The sequence below is a fragment of the Triticum dicoccoides genome, chromosome 2B (genome assembly GCF_002162155.2).
Source record: "Triticum dicoccoides isolate Atlit2015 ecotype Zavitan chromosome 2B, WEW_v2.0, whole genome shotgun sequence".
Classification (NCBI taxonomy): Eukaryota; Viridiplantae; Streptophyta; class Magnoliopsida; order Poales; family Poaceae; genus Triticum; species Triticum dicoccoides.
In genome coordinates, this window is record NC_041383.1 from 166,309,739 (window position 1) to 166,325,476 (window position 15,738).

Sequence of the window (15,738 nt, forward strand, 5' to 3'; positions counted from 1 at the left end):
AAACCATTGGGTATACCTTCTACCTTAGATCCGAAGGCAAGATCTTTGTTGCCAAGAACGGATCCTTTCTAGAAAAAGAGTGGCTGGTGCGCCCCCCTGGGCCCCCCTCTACGCCTAGGGTTGGGAACCCTAGGGGAGGGGGCGCCTCCACTTGCCTTGGGGGGCAAGTCTCCCCCCTTGGCCGGCGCCCCCCCTAGGAGATCCCATCTCCTAATGCTGGAGCCCCCCTGGGGTCCCTATATAAAGAGGGGGGTGGGAGGGCAGCCGCACCCTGATACCTGGCGCCTCCCTCCCCCCTTTGCTACACCTCTTCCTCCCGTAGTCGCTTGGCGAAGCCCTGCCGGATCCCTGCTGCATCCACCACCACGCCGTCGTGCTGCTGGATCTTCATCAACCTCTCCTTCCCCCTTGCTAGATCAAGAAGGAGGAGACGTCACGCTGACCGTACGTGTGTTGAACGCGGAGGTGCCGTCCGTTCGGCGCTAGGATCTCCGGTGATTTGGATCACGACGAGTACGACTCCCTCAACCCCGTTCTCTTGAATGCTTCCACTCGCGATCTACAAGGGTATGTAGATGCACTCCTCGCTCTCATTGCTAGATGAACTCATAGATTGATCTTGGTGAACGTAGGAATTTTTTTATTTTATGCAACGTTCCCCAACAATGTTACCCGTCTGCTTGAGAAGCAACTCTTGAATATGAGGGTCCTGCACCCAGCCCATCGATGGTCCATCGTCGTCTGCTCCGACATCTTTATCTTCATGATCATGCCCTTCGTCTTGATCTTCCTCATCATCATGTCCGACATCTTTTACATGATGACTGTGTCCTGCATCTACTTTGTGATCATGTCCTGGAGATTCTTCGTCTTCTCGCCCGCCCTCGCCGCTATTGTCTTGCTGCCCTTTCTTATTTCTTGCCCGGCCCCCATGGACGACTTCATAATCATCTTCATCACCTTGCCACCGATAGCCATCCATGAAACCACACACGAGCAGGTGGTCCCGCACCTGTCTGGAATCCGGGTCCATAAGGCTCTTCAGCTTGCATCTTCGACACGGACATCTTATCTCCATCTCGTTCTTTTGAAGCATCTCGGCCTTCGCGGAGCTTAAAAACCTATTCACGATGCCTTCGGTCATCGTGCGGACCACGGTCACCTGCGGGGTAGAGCAAAACGATATTTTAGAACCAAAAAAAAATTGGCATGACTTTGCCTAAAAATAGGACCAAAAAGAATGCATATAGTGCCAAATTCTCGCCGAAACAGAAATGAATCAACATTCCGGCAAAATATTGGTAACTATCGCATTTCAAATACCGGTACCTACAAACACAAACATATGCAACACCACAAACATACGTAGACCTAGGCCATAAAAAGTGTATACGTTGGAGGGAGAAAAAAGTAGATCTAGAACATAAAGAAAGCTTTCCCCTTACTTACCTACCAAAAAAAAGAAATTTAACCACTTAATTTGGGTGAATCTATGCTGCAAATGAGGTGAGGAGGAGGAGGCAGCCGAGACCAAGCTTGGTAGAGGTGGAGAGCATGAAGTGGGGAAAATGAGTGTGGTAGGTGGCTGTCAAAAATATCTAGCTGCTCTCAGGTTACCAATGGCGCACCTCCTAAGAATGCGCCATTGGTAACCAGGGTTAATAATGGCGCACCTGATGTGTGGTGCGCCATTACTAGTTTTGAAAAAAAATTGTTAGTAGTGGCGCACCGTGGGTGTGGTGCGCCACTGCTAAGTCTGGGAAGGGTGTGGGGCTAGGAAAAAACTAGTAATAGCGCACCACACATCAGGTGCGCCATTAGTAAATGGCCATTAATGGCGCACCAATATTTGGTGCGCCACTGCTATATAGCAGTGGTGCACCACATACATGGTACGTCATTAATGTCCATATTAGCTACAACCGTTTTTCTATTAGTGATACATGCATTACTCTTAGTTCTATTGCCATGGAGGTCAAGAAAGATAAAATATTTTATGAAGTATAAATTTCAATTCCCAAAAGTTTAGCTGGAATGCCAATATTATATTGGGAACAAGCCAGTGTCCGTCATAGACAAAAGAAAGTCATGGATTAGTGATCGCTTCAAAAACGTCAATCCAAGGCATGCCAGGTACAATAGTAAGATCATCTTGCTTCGTTAATCAATCACTCAACTACCTATGTAGAGTTGAGTGCAAGCGTGTGCCTCACACTAAAGGAAAAAGGAATAATGATTGGGGTTTTGAGAAGTCAAAAACAAAGAAAGTCTTCCATCAATGCAGCTAATCACTAGGCAATGAAGAATGCCTTATGATAGGCAACGAGGTTTTGAAGTTAAATTTGATATGTGGATTTGAATTTCAATTTGATGATTTTGTAAAGTTTAAAATATATTCATAGTTAATGTTTTTTTCTAGTTCAATATGTATGCAACTGTGGAGAAGAAAGATGTGGTTGGGTGCATTATTTGATGGCAGCTGTCTCTTTTGTTTTGCGAATTATGGCATCTGTTGGAGTAATAATACCCTATTTTAGGAGTGAATAGAAGTGATTGCTTTGTTTACTTGCTGGAAAGAGTAATAAATAGATTGCAGGGATGGAAGAAAAAAATTCTATCTGTTGGTGGGAAGGAAATCTTCCTCAAAGGTATTATTCAGTCTCTGTCGGTTTTTTCTATGTATGTTTTTAAGATCCCAAAGAAGATATGCAAAGAGATCACTGCTATGCCAGGATTCTGGTGGGGAGATACAGAGGAGCAAGAGAAAATGCATTGGTGGCCATGGTGAAAATGTGTATCCCGAAGAAAGATGGAGGCATGGGATTAAGAGATTTGCATGCTTTTAATTTAGCAATGTTGGAAAAACAGAGTTGGAGGTTAATAACCAATCCCGACACCCTATGTGCAAGGGTACTTCGAGCTAAATACTACCCACACGGTAATTTATTGAAAGCGAGCCCTAAGAAAGGTTCTTCATTTACTTGGCGGAGTATTTTTGCAGGCTTTGCAAACATTCATGAGAGGACATATTTGGAGAGTAGGCTCGGGTAGACAAAATAATATATGGGAGGATCATTGGGTTCCAGGTAGCCCATCAAGGAAAGTATTGACAAATAAGGGACAATGTATCCTTCAAACAGTTGATGAGCTTATTAATCCCGTGACAGGAAATTGGGATGAAGCTATTATTCATGATATTTTCCTTTCACCTGATGCGGAGAGAATCCTAAGAATACCGCGAAGTTCACATATGACAGAGGATTTTGTGGCATGGCATAAAATGAAGTCCTACTCTTTTTCTGTTCGTTCTGCATACTACGTGGAGTGGGATCACCAATTTGGAACCAGAGTTAAAAGCAATGATGTCGGCCCATCAAGAAGTAATCCTGTTTGGGAAATTTTGTGGGGTCTGCATGTACCCAACAAGATTAAAATCTTTGGTTGGAAAGCTCTTCATGGAATTATTCCGGGCATGTGTGTGCTCACTAATCATCACATTCCGGTTTCAGCACAGTGCCCAGTCTGCAATTAAGGAGCAGAAGATGTGAGACATCTAATGTTCACATGTAAGCGGTTAAGAAAGATATGGAAAGCTATGGGCCTGAAAGAAACGATAGAACAAGCACTCGATGTTGACATATCAGGATGTGTTATTTTCGAGCATCTCTTAAGAGAGAAGCGACGACAATCCCCGTCTCCATTGATTTTTTGGGCTTACAAAAAGTCATTATAGTAGGAGCTTGGTATATCTGGTGGCAAAGGAGAGAGGTTGTAAAGGGTTTAAACATAGCGAATCCATCAAGAACTGCACTAGCCATTCACGCGATAACAGCAAACTCAGCGGCTTCGTCTGCAACAAATCAAGTTAAGGCTGTGAAATGGTCCAAACCGGCTCCTCATTCATACAGAGTTAATGTCGATGCGTATTATTTTGAGGACGAGACAGGAGCTATAGCCGTTGTTCTGCGTAACCACTTGGGTAAGGCGCTGGCAGGGGTAACCTCCTTTTTAAACCATATCTTGGACACCCCAACTGCCGAGCTCTTGGCAATGAAGAAGGGGATGTAAATGGTAGACCAGTTAGGGTGCTCTACAATCACCTTTGAATCAGACTGTCTAAAAATTATTACGAGCGTGTCATGGTCTATCAGAGATTGGAGGCCCATACTCGACAGTACTCGCTGATTGTTTTCACTTGGCTCAGAGAATTGGTGATGTTCATTTTACTCATTGTCTGAGGGATGCAAACACAGTGACACACACTTTAGCTAGGAAGTCTTTTGATTCAAACTCTGCAATCTATTGGGAAGGTGATCTGCCTTACTTTCTTCTACCTTATTTGGTTAGAGAGATGTAACCATCATTTGAGTTTAATAAAGTGTGTCACACCTTAAAAAAAAGTAATACCCTATTTTAGGGCCACCCTTGGAGAAGAAAAAAACCGATGGTCTAAAACTCACTTTTGTTGCCCTCAAATTCGAGGCTGCCGTCGAAGATGCTCTAAAAACGGGCATAGAATTGGTTAGATGACGTGAAATGGATGAATTTATCTTAAGAGATCTTTTTAGGGGTAAAAAAGGGAGAGATCGTAATGTCCAACCAACGTCGTGAAATGGAAAAATACAGAGCCAAACGAACTTTCCGCCAAGATCGCATCAGGCGATTGGAGGAGGCGACCAGGATCCCTTGCGCGCCGCCGGTGACGCCGCCGGTTCCCTCTCTCTCCGTCGGCCGCTCCGGCGGCGGGAGGGAGGGGGAACCCCGGGTCTGTTCTCTAGGTGGGTGTGCGGTAGTGTTAGGGTTGAGGGAGACGCTGCCGAGGCCGTTGCGGTGGTGTTGTGTCGGAATAAGTTTCTCCGGGCTCCGTTCGCGGTCAGGCGAGGCTTTTTTGCCTTCGTCTAGGAGCCAGCGGTGTTGGGGATCCCCGGATCTCGTCGAGGTCGCGGGCTATGGTGGTTGGAGGTCCATTGGCACTGGCCGTTTGGATCTTCAGATGGGCGATGGATGCAGGGAGACGAAGACCTTTCTTCTTCCTTATTGGTATGATTTGCTACTGTTGTTCTTCTCCTTCCTCTGCGCTGATGCTGGTGGGAGATCCTGCTTTGTCCGGGCGGATGGCCCGGCCGCGGTGCTGGACCGGTCGGATGACTTGAGTTATCTTCCTTTCGGAAGGGACACTTATCGCGGTACTCAAAGCCAAAGATGGCGACGGCTGTTGTAGGTGTGTTGGATTGATGTCCATGCCCTCTCAGCGATGGTGTCAAGAAAGGAGGAAGTAGCGTGACGGCAATTGTACCGTGGTCAAAGATGATGACCTGTTTGCGACTGGTTGCAGATCCTTCTGCTGCAGGGGTCTTCTCTCAAGATTCAGGGATGATGACACAGGGCTCCGGAGATCTTTTTGTGTTATGATTGTCTTAGGGTACTTTAGGTGTTCATGGTCCTTTGTGTTCGCGTTTCAGTGTGCTTGTAAGAGTCAACTTTGTACTGATTCGTAATTTGAATGAAGAATTTCTAAAAAAAAAAAAACCAACGTCGTGAAATCAAGTTCGTCGATGCAAAAAATAAAAGAAAAAAGGAAAAAAGAATCAAGTTCCTTGGGCGGCCCGTTCCAGCCAAGTCGCCAATCAAGGCCCACGTGACCGTGTGCCAGGATAAACCCTAGCCCCCTCCATCCGCAGCCTCCCCCGTCGCCGTCGCCGTCGCTTTCTGCTGGCTCCCGGTTCGCTCCCCGCCCTGAGGCTGGTGCGGCTCCCTGCCTCGCGCGCCGTCCTCAGGTACTCATCCTATCGCGTCCCCCGTCCACCCGCGCGATTGATTGCTACTACGACAGTAGAACGGCGCCGCCGCGGCTACAGATTCGTAGCTCTGGGGCAGGCAGATCGATGCTGATTCTTATGTTTTGTAATCTGCCGGCTTTCTTCTAGCTCGTGGGGTCGTAGTTGGCCCAAGTGATGCATAGCTTCTGTTCCCGGGCCTGCAACTCCTGCAATCCAGCTTCATAACCTGGCCTACAATTTTTTTACACAAAAGCAAGGTCATGAATGCTATCTTTCTAGTACCACAGGGAAAATTTTGAGGGACTTTCGGTTTCTAGCTGGTCAGGACTTTGCTCAATTTGTAGGCTTACGATCCGTGGAACATGTTTCGGTCTTTACATATTGTCTCCAGAAATGTTATCTGCGGAAAGTGAATTCAGTTAGCAAGAATTGTCCAAGATGACAAAGGACTGTACCAAATGCACAGAAGCAAGTTAATTAAACTAACCCACAAACCTGTCAGTGTATCATATGTTAACTTTCATCCACGTGAATCAGTTTGAGCTCAAGATACTTAATAGGAAAGGTTATTTTCCTTGCAGTTCCCTCCAGCCATCTTCATTAGCATATATCTTCCTTTTCTTGTGCCGTTTGTTGCATCAAATATACCAACCCACACAAGCATTGGTGTCAGAAGAAACATTACATTGTTAGACAACTATGCAACAAAACACCAGCTTACTTGACCTCTATAATTAGCTTGTAGTAGAAGGCTAATTTTGTTTGATGTCTTGATGATGTTTGCTTATGATTTATTATGATTCTGTTACATAATTAGCTTCATTGCATGGCTTTCATATCCATGAGTTTGTCAGGAATGTTTGAAGCGAGATATTCAAGGATATTGCACTACTACAATTCATTCAAAAAAATGCATCATCAATGTATCTAAGATATATGCATATATTCCTGAATTGAGTTAGATTAAATCCAGATGTTTGCCCTTTTGACACATTTTTTTTTCTGTTGATCGCAGGAAAATGTCATCAAATACTGATGGAGCCAAGAGTCATGCACGTAGAGACCTTTTGCTCAAGATCCAATCAGAAGCTCAAACATGTTGGGAGGAGAGCAAGGTTTTTGAGGCTGAACCTGGCAATGGACTTCCTGGCCCTGGTGAAAAATTCTTTGGCAATTTTCCATACCCTTACATGAATGGATTGCTACATTTGGGTCACGCCTTCTCATTGTCCAAGCTTGAGTTCGGTGCTGCATACCACAGACTCCGCGGCTCAAATGTCCTTTTGCCGTTTGGTTTTCATTGTACTGGGATGCCCATCAAGGCCTCAGCTGATAAGCTTGCTAGGGAGATTCAACAGTATGGAAATCCTCCAGTGTTTCCTGCTGCAGAGGATGATTCAAGTGCTGAAGTGGCAGATGATAGCCAGGCTGACCAGGCTGCTGCTGTTGCCCCGGATAAATTTAAGAGTAAGAAATCTAAGGCTGCTGCAAAGACTGGCATGCAGAAGTTCCAGTGGGAGATCATGAGGGGCTTTGGTCTGTCGAATGAAGAAATTGCCAAATTTCAGGATCCGTCTCACTGGTTAACCTACTTCCCTCCGCTGGCAAAGGAAGATCTTAAGGCTTTTGGTCTGGGTTGTGATTGGAGGCGCTCATTCATAACCACTGATATGAATCCTTTCTATGATGCTTTTGTTCGCTGGCAGATGAGAAAGCTGAAGAAAATGGGCAAAGTTGTTAAGGATATGAGGTACACGATCTACTCTCCATTGGATGGCCAACCTTGTGCTGATCATGATAGGGCATCAGGTGAAGGTGTGCAGCCACAAGAATATGTGTTGATTAAAATGATGGTGATCCCACCTTTTCCTCCCAAGTTGAAGGCCTTGGAAGGAAAGAATGTTTATCTGGCAGCTGCTACATTAAGACCTGAGACAATGTATGGGCAAACAAACTGTTGGGTCTTGCCTGATGGAAATTATGGGGCTTTTGAGATCAATGAAACTGATGTCTTCATCGTGACAGCAAGGTCAGCGCTTAATCTTGCGTATCAGCATCTATCCAGGGTCCCGGAAAAGCCTACCTGCTTAGCTGAGCTTACTGGCAATGATTTGATTGGGTTGCCATTGAAGTCTCCTCTTTCATTCAATGATATCATATATGCACTTCCCATGCTCACTATCTTGACAGATAAAGGTACTGGCATTGTGACTAGTGTGCCAAGTGATTCGCCAGATGATTACATGGCACTGCAAGATTTAATCACAAAGCCTGCTTTGAGACAGAAGTATGGGGTCCAAGATGAGTGGGTTCTTCCATTTAATATCATACCAATAATCAACATACCTGAGTTTGGGGATAAGTCAGCTGAGAAGGTGTGCCTTGATCTTAAGATTAAGAGCCAGAATGACAAGGAGAAGCTTGCTGAAGCAAAAAGGATGACATACCTTAAAGGATTTACAGACGGAGTGATGATTGCAGGGGAGTTTAATGGTAGAAAGGTTCAAGAAGCGAAGCCACTGATAAAGAACAAGCTTCTTGGAGAAGGCTCTGCTGTGTTGTATAGTGAGCCTGAGAAGAAAGTTATGTCAAGGTCCGGTGATGAGTGCGTCGTTGCTCTTACAGATCAGTGGTATATAACTTATGGAGAAGCTGAATGGAAGCAGAGGGCAGTCAAATGTTTGGAAAATATGAATACATTCTCAGCTGAAACCCGTAATGGATTTGAACACACGTTGGGCTGGCTGAACCAGTGGGCATGTTCACGCTCTTTTGGCCTAGGTACTCGCATTCCATGGGATGAGCAGTTCCTGGTAGAATCTCTCTCAGATTCAACCCTGTACATGGCTTATTACACCATTGCCCATCATCTACAAAATGGTAACATGTATGGACAAGGAATATCTTCTATCAAGCCTGAAGAAATGACAGATGAAGTATGGGAATATGTGTTCTCTGATGGTCCGGCACCCAATAGCAACATCTCTCCTGCCCTCTTGAGCAAAATGAAGCAAGAGTTTAAGTATTGGTACCCCTTTGATATTCGGGTATCTGGCAAGGACCTTATCCAGAACCATCTGACATTCAGCATCTACAATCATACAGCACTTCTTCCAGAGCATCATTGGCCTCGTGGTTTTCGTTGCAATGGGCATCTTATGCTTAACTCTGAGAAGATGTCCAAGTCCACAGGGAACTTCCTAACTCTTCGGGAGGCTATTGAGGATTTCTCTTCAGATGCCACTAGGTTTGCCCTTGCTGATGCTGGCGATGGTATGGACGATGCAAACTTTGTTTTTGAAACTGCAAATGCTGCTATTTTGAGGCTTACAAAGGAAATCGCTTGGATGGAAGAAGTTATAGCTGCTGAATCTTCTCTGAGAGGCGGTCCTCCTTCTACATATGCTGACCATGTGTTTGCTAATGAGATCAACATTGCTGTAAAAGAAACTGAGAAGAGCTACAGCGCCTTCATGTTCAGAGATGCCCTGAAGTCTGGTTTCTATGACCTGCAATTGGCTAGAGATGAGTACAGACTCTCTTGTGGAGCGGCGGGCATGAACCGTGAGTTGTTGGGGCGGTTTATGGAAGTCCAGACCAGGCTTATCACCCCGATCTGTCCCCACTATGCTGAGCATGTGTGGCAAAAGATCCTGAAGAAGGAAGGTTTTGCAATAAAAGCTGGCTGGCCAGTTGCAGGCACCCCGGATCCTACACTAAGAAGTGCGAACAAATATTTACAGGACTCCATTGTTTTAATGAGGAAGTTGCTTCAGAAGCAAGAGTCTGGTTCCAAGAAACCCAAGAAGGGAGCTGCACCTCCTCCCTCAGCAGAAAACAAGCTCACTGTTGGTCTGATATTCGTCAACGAGCACTATGATGGATGGAAAGAGCAATGTTTAAGGGTGCTTCAGTCAAATTTTGATAGCCAAGCACGCTCCTTTGCCCCTGACGAGGAGATTAACGAAGCATTGAGGAACTGCTTCATCGATCGTGAAACAAACTTCAAACAAGTCCAGAAGCTCTGCATGCCTTTCATCAGGTTCAAGAAAGATGAAGCACGGAACGTTGGTCCCCAGGCTCTAAATTTGAAGCTTCCTTTTGGTGAAATGAATGTGCTCGAAGAGAACCTGGAGCTGATCAGAAGGCAGTTGGGTCTTGAGCATGTTGAGGTCCTGCCGGTATTTGATGGAGCTGCACGTGCCAAAGCTGGAAAGCATGCTTCTGTGTTGGACAAGAATCCGCCTTCCCCTGGTGAGCCAGTTGCAATATTCATGAGCAAGCAGGAGTTTGAAGCCCAGAATTAAGCTCAGATTAATCTTCTCACAGAACTTTGTTGAGGTACTCAAACTTATTTTTGTCTTCTTTTCACTGCATTAGTGGTTTTCTGCCATCTATTGCTTGATGCAGAGACCACAACTGACACGTTTCATTCTGCACCTTTAGATTCTGTTGTAGTTTTTGTATATGAGGACATAGTTTTTAGCAATCATAGTGGTGTCAGGTCAAGCATGTTGGTATTGTTACATGTGGTGCCATTGTTTTAGTCTTCCAGAATGGATTAGTGCAGCAGATTGACCTTTGATTTTTTTACAGCTGTTGCCTTGTGATACCATTTCCTTCTTTCTTTTTTTTGCTCAGTTCTAAACCTGTGATAGTTGCTTATGTCGTTGTATTCTAGTATTACATTTTTGCTAATTTTCAGTTGATTGTTTTTTATTTCGTGTTCAGATAAAATCTGTGGCCGTTGGATTTGGAGCGTGAATCTCAGCGCGTTGTGGCTGTGTTTGTCAGGTTACCGGGTTTCGTTGTGGGTTTCTGGAACATGGTCTTGCGGGTCATGACCCTTTTTTGGGGGTTGTCTGCTGCGAGCCATTGTTGTCTGTCATAGTCATCAGGAGAGTGAGAGAGAGAGAGAGGGAGGGGGGCAGAAGATGGAGGCAAGGGGCATGGCGGAGAAGCCAGTATGGGATACCCCGTCGTGTGTGCCCTGAGAGAGTTAGCGGAAGCAGCAGTCGCCGTTGGTCCGTTTATCCCTCCACGCCTCCCTTTCCCTGTATATGCGTACGGCGCTGCCTGTGGGTCGTCGTGCCGGAGTGCCACAATTGCATCCACCACCACCCTTGCACTTCCCCCCTGACTTGCAAGGAGGCGTTCCCTCGATTCCATCCATTCGATCTACTCCTTGCACTAGATGGTTGATACCCTCACTTCCCCGTGCAAGGATTCTAGAGACTTCATTTTATGCAATTTTGGTCCAGTTCATGTGTCCTGCGTGTGATTTGTCTTTGTTTTTACATGAGAGAGCCTTTTATCAGTGATGGAAAATGAGTTATTGCTCAACGATTCAGTCGAAGGGCGCTGTGGCGGCTATGTGTTCTTTTGTCAGAAGCGATGGTGTTTGTCTGCAAATTTGTTTGTTCAGTGTCAAGTTTCAGTGTACGTGTGTTCTGCTAGCATGGGGGATAGTGAATTTTGCAGGTAGGCTTAGTTAGGCTCAATCGCTGAACATGTGTGTACACTGATTAGTGATTTCCGTGATATTTTGTCTCAGCCTACTCTAAGCCTGTATAGCGAGAGCCAAAATGTCTAAGCTATTATAAGCTTGTTTGCATTTGAAGTTACCAGTGCAGATTTCTAACATGTCAGCAGAATCTTACTTCTATTTAACATTCTAATTGAGTTTAATACTCCCTCCGATCCAAATTAATTGTCGCAGCTCTAGTACAGCTTATCTGGATCGGAGTAATATTTTTCCAGTTTTCTTGTTTGTTGTACGGATGCCCATTTACATTGTCGAATCACTTGCATCAGGATTGCCTGTTGATAGACGGGGAGCTGCAACTTCGAAAATCAGCAGACCAGTTCCATGCTCCAGCACCGGTTCTTCTGCACAAGGAATGACCAAAGTTCAGGTGAAACTCACCTATTTTGGGACTTCCCTCTCCGTTGGTGATCAAACTAAACGCCTGAATTGCTGATTGCAATCATGAGTCATGAAAAATGGAGTACTGTTGAGGCATCAGTTTAGCTGTAATAGAGTACATTTTTGCATTGTGTTATGACATAGTTAAATTGTCGTGAATATTATCATTTTGTTCAGCAATTTAAGTATCTTATGTATTCATTCCGCAGTCTTCACTTTCAATTTTGAGATCAGTTATTTAGTCTTTTGTTCTTCAGTACTTGTGTATGCATCACTTTTCAGTGTATCATTCTGGATAGTTTACCTCTGTTGCAGTTTTCAAACCTTCACCTATCATTGTCTATGACCTACCTAAACTGCAAGTCTTGTCAAGTCCATTATTTTTCTTTCATGTTTGGTCTGTCATTTTTGTAATAAATCTTTCAGTCCTTTGTCTCAGTCATTTTTGCTTCATTTTTCAGTGTAATTCCGTCATTTCTTCTTTTGTAAGTTATAATTCCTTAGTTCTGATTTATTTAAAAAGACAGTCTTTTGTGCAATTCTATGGTCCTCAGTATCTCGGTTAAATTAGTGCCCCTTATTTCTACATCTTGCTCATTTTATTCAGTTCATTGGCCAGTTTCACTTAGTTTAATCATGTCAAGGTCGTGCATCCTTCGCTCACTCAGTAGACAGCAAAAAGGCCTGCATCCTTGCTCTTCTTGGGAGAACTTTTAATTTTGTTTTTTCAAACAATGCACGATGTAACTTTGTGTTTATATTCTGGAATGCACATTTCTTTTATCATTGGGGCTGGCAGATGTTGATACACTCGAGGAGGCTGTAGTATCAGTTGTTCTACACTCATGTTGTAGTTTCGTCGTGAATCAGTTACGCCATCTGAATGGTTGTCTGTCTATTTTGGTCCCCATTTTTCGTTTATCGCCCAAGTGAAATTGGCATAGATGGTGAAGATTTTGGTGAAGTTCTTGATGTATGCCTTTTTTTCCCACCTTATGCATTATTTTCCTTCTTGTTAGGGTTTCATTGTTTTGTGCTAATTTCTTTTGTTGTATTTTCTTGTTAGGTAGAAAATTCTTAAAAAAGGTTGCATTCCATGGCCCACATCTTGAGTCAAGGCCTTTCTAGGTGCTCATGGCTTCCATTATGATGAAGTGCTTAGCTGCCTCACTATCGTTTTTTTTTTCTTTAAATTATTTGGAATGCTTACCATAAGTGCTTAGCTGCCTCACTATTGTTTTTTTATGTCCCGTAGTTAGTGTCAGTTTTTGGGTCATGCCGCTACAAAGTCACATATGTGTGGTTTTGTTTGGAAATCCATTTTGGCTCTAGGGAGCACATGCTCCTGCGTGCCGAAAATGGATTGTACAAATGTCAACAAAATTGAAAAAAAATTTAGATGTGTGCATTGTCACACCCAAATGGTACATGCAAATTTTCAGGGAAAAACTTACCTATTCTGACCTGTGCAAAAAAAAAGTTGAACAGGAAATGGTACATTTAATTTTGTTTTTTTCATCACCGAAGCACTGCTATCCCATATGGCATGGAAATTGTCAAGTACACTTGCTACACTAATATGAACATCTAAAAAACAGAATTTTTAAATTTTATTTACTATTTATTTTGATTTTACTGTTTATTAGGGAGCGTATGCTCCCAGAGCCAAAAACCGCATCCCGGTTTTGTTTTCTTAATAAAATCATAGCCCTTATTTTTACCCTTTTGACTTCTTGTTTCCCTCTTTTTATATACTCCCTCTGTTTTTAAATATAAGTCTTTTAATAGATTTCACTATAGACTACATACGGAGCAAAATGAGTGAACATATACTCTAAAATGCGTCTATATACATCTGAATGTAGTCTCTATAGTGAAATCTTAAAAAAGACTTATATTTAGGAATGGAGGGAGTATATTTTGACAAACGCTTAAATATATACATTTAGGAAGCATTTTTTACTATTCTGTAGAAATGTTCAACGTGTATTTAGTTAGCATGTGTTAAAAAATACTCATCTTGTATTAAAAAAATATTAACCATATAATAAAAATAATATTCATCTTGTATCTTTAAAAATGTCAATATATATACTAGCAAACATGTCTGTGTGTTGTAACGGGAAAAAAAATCATCCCTCGTACACACCCTCAACGACACCAACAAATCACTTAAAATCTTTCATGATGTCATACGATAAGTAACATGATAAGTGTTGTTGTGCACAACCATAAAGGTGGGATGATTTTGTAAGTATACTGAAGTTGTGTCCAGTTTATTAGACAACACAAATATCTACCTAGTTGCCGCTATCAATTCATGTCTTTGTTGCGTTCCTCATCGGTGATACCCAACAAATCAGCAAGTGCATACGAGCATTATTTTTGTGTTATTGATATATGTGTTTGCAACAGTAATCCAAACTAAGACTTAATTTGGTTGCACACATATTAGATATCTCCACCGAAAACAATCAATCAATAAGGACATGCATAATGAATAGACGTTTTCATATAAAGAAAAGTATTAATGAAGGATGCAACATAAACGTAATTTTAGAAATGATTAAATGCAAGATAATATCATATTTGGAATTTACACATTTTTCTGAGCGTTTTCCATATATAACATTCTAAATTTAGGGTTAGGATTTGAAAGATATGAATATTTTGAAAACTACTTGAATCTGCTAAAAAAGAGAAAGGTTAAAAATAAAGTAGATGAGCCCAAATTGGAACATTGTCCAGCCCATCTACTAAGATGGCAATTGGACGAGGCAGCTCTATCTTACGCTAACCTGAAATCAGGGAGAAAAGGTAGAAGAAAGGGGAGAAGGTGGGATCAAACTCGGGTCTCCGAGGTGGAAGAGTAAGTCTCCAGCCAGACGCGTGCTTGTGCACTTGTCATGTGTGAGGAGATACCTATATACATGAACCTAACGCAACCACCAACGACTTGAAGGAACAAAATGAATCCTTTTTGCCACGTATGGGTGGTATTGGTGGATAATTCTTGCCAACTTCGAGGGTAATTCGATTACAGAGGGGAAGAAGCATTTATCCCTTTAGTAGTAGGAGTACATTTATAAAAATGTTCACTGTGTGTTTAAAAAATCATCCTTGTTTTTCATAAAAAGGTCGTTGTGTATTAAGAAATGTCAACGTGTATTTTTAAAAAGTAAAATAGAGAAAACGGTAAGAAATCCTATAAAACCGATAGAGAAAATAGAAAAAAGGACATAAAGGAAAAACCAGACCAAACATTTCCAACAACGAGATGGGTAGGTCCTAAACGGGAGCTCATATTAGGTGCGGTGTGCGCTGGGAGGAGCCGCAACACGCACCCCTCACTCCCCCAGCGCGCCCATTTGGGCTGGCCCATTTGCGGGGCCCTCTATTTTTTAATTTTGAGGGTTTTCACCTTTTTTGTCTGTATTCTTTCCTATTCTGGAAAAATTGGGATTAGAAATTGCTAAAAGTTTTAAAAATGTGTATTTGAAAAAAAAAATCCAAGGAATCAAAAAATGTCCGCTGATTCAATAAATGTTCATGATTTCACAAAAAATGTTCGCATATTTTTATAAAATCGCACATTTGAGAAAAAGTTTGGGAAATGAAAAATTGTTCATGATTTTGAAAAAATGTACATGTATTGGAAAAAGTTACAAACTTGAAACAATGTTTGAAAATTCAAAACTTGTTCATGAACTTGTAAAATGATCAAAAAATTCAAAAAAGTTCATAAATTACAAAAATGTTCATTGATTCAAAAAAGTTTGCTGATAAAAAAATCATGTATTGGAAAAATGTCTATCCATTTCAAAATAAATGTTCGTTAAAATAAGAAAAAGGTTCATGAATTGCATAAATTGTTCCCCTAATTTCGAAAAAATGTTCGTTAATTCCAAAAATGTTAGCCGATTCAAATAAAATTCACGTTTTCAAAAATATGTTCACTTTTTTCAAATATGTTTTAGATTTGTGAAAAAAATTCATCAATCCAAAAAATGTTCACGAATGTGTAAAACAATG

General features: G+C 42.4%; 1 protein-coding gene across 1 annotated transcript; it reads left to right on the forward strand.

Annotated features, from left to right (window-relative positions):
• Window positions 1–5,642: 5,642 nt before the first annotated feature.
• LOC119362812 (leucine--tRNA ligase, cytoplasmic-like) lies at window positions 5,643–12,009 on the forward strand. The gene is made up of 3 exons (XM_037628072.1): window positions 5,643–5,777; window positions 6,796–10,121; window positions 11,595–12,009. The coding sequence occupies exon 2, from the start codon at window positions 6,800–6,802 to the stop codon at window positions 10,085–10,087; it is 3,288 nt and encodes a 1,095-aa protein (XP_037483969.1). The 5' UTR covers window positions 5,643–5,777; window positions 6,796–6,799; the 3' UTR covers window positions 10,088–10,121; window positions 11,595–12,009.
• Window positions 12,010–15,738: the final 3,729 nt, after the last annotated feature.

Bases quoted from the DNA above. Each gene is read 5' to 3' on its own strand.
- LOC119362812 (XM_037628072.1), top strand. From the start codon at position 6,800: ATGTCATCAAATACTGATGGAGCCAAGAGTCATGCACGTAGAGACCTT.